Here is a 6,000-nt window from a genome sequence, read left to right as displayed (position 1 = left end):
ACCTAGCAAAGACCTGCCACCAAATGTCAATGTGAGGCAGGCAAGCGGGTGCAATTCACAATGAAATGGTGAGTAGAAGCAATTTGCTATAGCCTCATATCTTTGATATTTGAGTTACTCACAAAGCGTATTTTGTTTTCCAGGAGTAGGTCTTGGAGCCCTACACTACTTGAAGATTTGAAGGAATGCACCGGGATATCCTAATTCAATATCAGGTGGATTTTCTACCACAAAAAGTCTTCCAGTTTATCATTAGGGAAGTAGTGCATTTATTTCACTGGATTTCATCTATTTTTTTTACCATATGTATGACAAGACCTCTTATTCTAAATCCTTTTTGAAAATTAGGGTGATCTTCCACCATCCCGCTTTGTACACAAATATACATCACGGTTTTTGTTCTCTTATATTTCAGATATTTGCAGAACTGAGGAACTAGCTTCAAAATATGTGTAAATCTGATATAGTTTTGTGTTTGAGGGTGTTCACAAAAGTTGACCTATCCCAGTCATTCCTCCTCCTTCCTAAAAGGGAAATTTTCCACCCGTAGGTGGACTTTCCCATTTTAATACATGTATTCCAGGAAGAAAATCATGATTCTTTGAATCAAGATTTAAATAGGCATCCCGTTAATCCCTCTCAGCTTAGATTTGGGTATTTCGCCGATTGAAGATGAGGTTGCATTAAAACCTCTAACCTTTTGGTGAAGACTCTGGGCAAGCCTCGAACTAGGCCAGACAGAAACAAACGAGCTTCTATCCTACCCGGGATTGCTGAAAAAGTTTCCTTGGTTCGCCCATGTAAAGCAAGAGTGCGAAAGGCTCGGTAAACCAGCTTTGTGGACCAATCCAGGGGCTACCAGCCCATTGGTCCCTCGAGCTTCACTACCAAGGACCTACCACACCCAAAAGCTCGAAGTGATCCATTCAAATCCCAAACTGGGCTCCCTTTCCACTCAGTTCCTGACAGTGAAGGATGACTATGCATTGGAAGCCTTCATGGATGATATCCTTCCACAGGTTGCAAGAAAACTGTATGTCCAGTTCAGATATAGCACTTTACCTGTACGTGCCTTTACAAACAAATGGGCTGGGCAGAAAGAGGAGGGGGTGTCCAGCATGTAATACAGAAGAAGAAACAGAAATGCATGTTTTATTTTTCTGTCCTGGTTATCAAAAAGCGAGGTGCTACTGGTTAGTACAACTTTGCCGGAATCTGAGGTTCGAGCATTGCAGGGAGGCATTTCGGGTGTTAAAATATGATACATCTACACCCATTGTATTTGCTGTTTCACGATACTTAAATGCAATGTGGCAAAGGAGATGGGCTTTTATCAACAAGGGTAAACAATTTGAAACTGTACATTGGCTCCCAATCTTTATACAATAAGATTAGTATGTGACCTCGGTGAACACTGTTGTTTTTAACTGATTTGTTTGCATAAGTGTTCATTTAATGCGTTTTTATTGTACATAGTCCATTTTCTTAAATTATTTATTGTATCATTGCTGCTATCTTTTTTACTTGGTTTGCCGATTGCACTACTCTACTAGAAATAATTGATACCTGTTGCCCTATTTCTTTACTTTTTGCCCTTCCCCCTCCCACCCCATCTTTCTGGCAAAGTTTACTGATGTGATTTATAACTCGAAATTGTATTAATTCTATAAAGTGTTCTTAAGAACGGGATGAATTTCTTGTATATGTCGGTTATTTTGTTTTATGTGTATACTTTTTATGGTCCGAGGGACCGAAATAAAAGTTTTTGAAACGAAACGAAGATTTAAATATTAGGTGCTGCGATCCACTTTTACCCTTGCCCGTTTTGCCTGTTGGGATTGCCTACATAGTAGAAAGAATCTCACAAACGACAAATTGTGGTTAACCTTGTCATAAACATACCTGGATCTCCATTTTGTCCTCTTTTGCCCTTTGCTCCTGGTGGCCCTAGTTAAAGAGAAAAAATCGAGTTGTTAGTCCAAAAACTAACTATAGTCACAATTTATAGGAGCATTTTAAGAGCAGATACCATGTTACTTTGTTACAAAACATCAGAATTTGTTCTCGATGGCTCAGTTTTCGACTTTCCCCCATCCCAGCCTTTCAATGCCTTTGCTCTACATTTGTAGTTACCTACTTTGCAAATACATGAACAAGAGAAAATCTTGGTCTTACTAGCTTCCTTTATTGTAAATTTGTCATTCTGCCTCTGGGCTGTTCCCGGGAGAGAGAATAACGTGCTGTCATGGAAATAATTAGTGCTGGAGTTGGTCCAAGACACTGTTAGTACTGAGGTTATTAGTGTCTCAAAGTACTACAGAGGCTACTGTACACAAACACAAGCACTCGTGTGTATTCCAAAGTTCATACATCTGACAACTAATGAAAGGAATATATTATGAATAGTATTTAAAGAACATATGTCTTAAATTGTGAAAATAACATTCATACAATTAAGTAACCTAAATTATAGGTCATATCTGTATCATTATAGCAGTAATTGGTTTTATTTCGGAAAATAGTTTTCCTGTAGTGTTAACATTCTGCAGTTTCCAGTCACCAAGCACTTACTTATAATGGCAGCGTTTTTTCTTTCCTCTGACGTTTTTCCAAGCTGTCGATCTGTCTAAATTACAACCTCTATGAATTACGGATCTGTTAAACTTTTTTTTTTTAGGAAAGTTGATGGCTTTATGCTAAAACAATAGACTCATAATTGGATTCCTGTGCTCGGAAGGAGTTCACGCCTGTAATAACAGTGGCATAATTACAAAAAGAAGAGAACAGCACTAGAAACATCACAACATGCTCTTCAGTGTTGCAAAATAAAAGATTTGCTGTAAAAGAAAGAGAATACATCCCTTATTGATAGAGAAAATGTGTAGAAGGGTATTGATTGAAATGAATGTGAGTCCGTGGCGTCGTTGAACGTAGACTGCTTGAGGCACCTACATAAGAGGGAATAACCTGCCTCCAAGAACATCATAGAATATGGGGCTGAATGGGTGCAACACTGTTGCTGATGGGGAAAGATTGTATGCAACCTTGAACATCGACTTATTCTAATTAAAGGGTATTGCTTAATTGTACAATGTTTCCCAGATACAGTCTACATTTCCGTATATATATTGTGTTGAGTGTAGCTTGCTGATGAATTCCTTTTTTGGGGCATAACAAATGTAAATAAAAACGTTTAGCGAAACAAAATAAACAAAACCAAATAATGTGAGCCGTATTCAGATTAAGATTCAAGAAATTTCAACAGTAGCTAATCAGAGAGGTATACTTGTTTTCATTCATGTCATTATTCATTAAATCTTTATTTCGGTCATATAACCATAAAAGAATACAGTACAATGTTTATACATTCCTCATGAATTAAAATACCAGATAAGAAAATGGAGCTTGGTACAACCATAGATGGAATATCTACACAATAAGAATTTGGCTACATAGGGCTAATCGGGATATTAAAAAGTCTTAAAGACACATGTAATTTCACCGATCGAGGTAATACATATATTTGTTTAAGACGAGTAACGTCTGAAATATGAGTGAGCATACAGCAAATGGAGTTGATGCATTTTTATAGAAAATCATTTTTCTACATACCTAACCCTTCAACAGATAGCTGGCAAAATGCTGTTGTATATCATCATCAAATGTATTTATTCATGCATTCATTTTTTCCTCTACAACAATCTGCTATTGCTTTAGACTAGGTATCAACAAATTAACTTTCAAACTCATTGAAAGGCACTACGCTCTGATCCTCACAAACCTTTCAGGGCACAAAACTGTCTGATCCACACAAATGCAACATTCCCTATTATCAGTGTGCCATTGTTTCCTGTGAGTGGTAAAATGAGGTTAGGCCAATAAAATCAATAGAACTTCTTATCAGGTGGGGCTAAAGATATCCAATTACTACAACCCCATAGTTGGGCACCATGTAACGGTCTGGCATCTGTTATTGCCCCATAAACCTCCAGTTGAGGTGAGATGGCGCAGCTTCAAAATCTGGAGTTAGTCCTACATTTTGGACAAGACAGGTAATAGGATACATAACGTGTATTTGTCAAGCGCACGTTCACCCGTGAACATCTCTGTGCTGAATGACAGATGTTTATTCTTACCCAACTCAATGGTACTCATTTCATTAACCTCGGGAGGAGGAAGGGCTGGCTGAACCCACTGAGATTTAAACCTGTAACCATGAGGTCAAACACAGGTCCTTATAGGGAACGCATTAGTCCACTAAGACACCAGACCCCAACCCAGCCTCCTTGAAAACAGCTATAATACAGCCAGAAAGAATGGTGCCTAAACAAATCAAACCAATCTACATTCTCTAATCAGCTACTTTTGGTTGAACCGGTACCTTTTCTCTATATTTGACAAACCCACTATGCGTGTGTTGCACTTTTTGACATTTAGTAAATGCTTTTATAAATAGTGTAGGTGACTTGATTGCTCCTGTACCTTTGAGACGAAAAACCACCAAGTCGATTAATAGGCACACAGTGGTTCCAAAAAGCAATACTGTTAGTGCTACAAAAGAGGGGGAATTTCTAATAAGTAGAGCCCCTTAAATTTTACACATATTACCAGTGCAAACTGTATTCCAAACCTCCTTTACGATTATTATCATCAATTGCCTTCTATTTCCTTTTATTCTGTCTGTTTTATTTTATTTCTGTGGCCCACCATATTTCTTAGAAGTTTTCTTAGTTGATCTTACTGGTGCATTCTCATTGCAGAGGCAAAAGTCACTTCCCAGCCATAGGTTTTGTTAGAGCCAGCCTGTTGTTCTGTGGTTTGGTCTAAAGTCCTCACAACACCGTATTAGTGCTGTCAACAATTTGTCGATGACTGTTTGTTTCACTGTGTTTACGCATATAATTTAAAAATGAGCCTTTCATTCTGGTAAATTGCTACTATTTCCTGGCACTTACTCATTCCATGTGGTCTGCACTTCCTTTTGAAGGGGTGCCTTCATTAGCTGTGGAGCCTGCCCACCAAACCCAGATGGCTGAAAATAATGTTCAGTTTCTGTCTATAATAGTTTAGGCGCATAAACATGGAGACCTAACAGCATATGTGCATTGTGGGAGAGAGATGGAATTTGACATGGATCTAATAACCAGATGGGTCTTGGAGTGAGCTATGAGGGGAACCTGGTTACACTGGATCCCATTTTGATCTGTACATTTGAGAAACACAAAGACTTTCTAAGGATGTGAACTACCAAATTCCCTGAAACTATCAAGTGGTTGCACTGAATGACGTGCCCAGAGAATCAGTAGGAATTTGGGCTAATTAAACTCCTACTGTTTTACTAGGCATCTAGAATCCATCTCAATTGTTCTACTGTGCAGATATGATCAGGGCCACTGGAATTACGTGCAAAGAGAGGGACAAATCAAGCGGCAGGGTTGAGTAAATTATGCAGCAAGAAAAAACAAATTATGTGGCATAATGCGCCACATTTTGTAATGGTCTGTGTGGGAAGCTGCTCTGTATATACTATACCAAAGTGAGGTATAGTGTGCACAGAGTCCAGAGGAACCCCAAAGGTAGGCAGAGGAAAAATTAGATAGAACCTTACTCTCTATTTGTGGTAGTGTAGTTGAGCAGTAAGGCAGTATCAGAGGACAGTGTTAAGCATTTGTTGTACACACTCAGTCAGCAAATGAATTCACGCACTCAAAGATTGAACTTCCAACCAATTGTTTTTGTATAAAAAAATATTCTTTTAGTTATTTTATTTTCTAGAACCAAGCAAGCCTGGCACAGGTAAGGAATAAGTACTTTACAGTAGTAATGCAATTGAAATACAGTTTGAATAACAATGGTATATGCACTTTGATTTGATTTACAGTATGGATGCAGAGAAATGCGGTACTTAATAACTGCAGTACATAGACTTGAATAGGCTTTTTAGTAAAATAGCAGGTAAGTAACTTTTGAGATTACTAGGCTTACACAAAGCAGTATACC

The 6,000-nt window shown here is 38.2% G+C and overlaps 1 protein-coding gene across 1 annotated transcript in view; it reads right to left on the bottom strand.

Moving 5' to 3' along the window:
* Positions 1–1,861: 1,861 nt before the first annotated feature.
* The window catches only part of LOC144752550 (collagen alpha-1(XIII) chain-like), a 201,980-nt gene continuing 197,841 nt past the window's right edge, over positions 1,862–6,000 (bottom strand). The window contains exon 3 of the mRNA XM_078640446.1: positions 1,862–1,947. Coding sequence (XP_078496572.1) covers positions 1,862–1,947 — 86 coding nt within the window. The remainder of the gene's footprint in view (positions 1,948–6,000) is intronic.

This window comes from Lissotriton helveticus, chromosome 5_1, assembly GCF_964261635.1.
Source record: "Lissotriton helveticus chromosome 5_1, aLisHel1.1, whole genome shotgun sequence".
Classification (NCBI taxonomy): Eukaryota; Metazoa; Chordata; class Amphibia; order Caudata; family Salamandridae; genus Lissotriton; species Lissotriton helveticus.
Note: the sequence above shows the minus strand (reverse complement) of the source record. Positions and strands in the feature narration are given on the sequence as shown.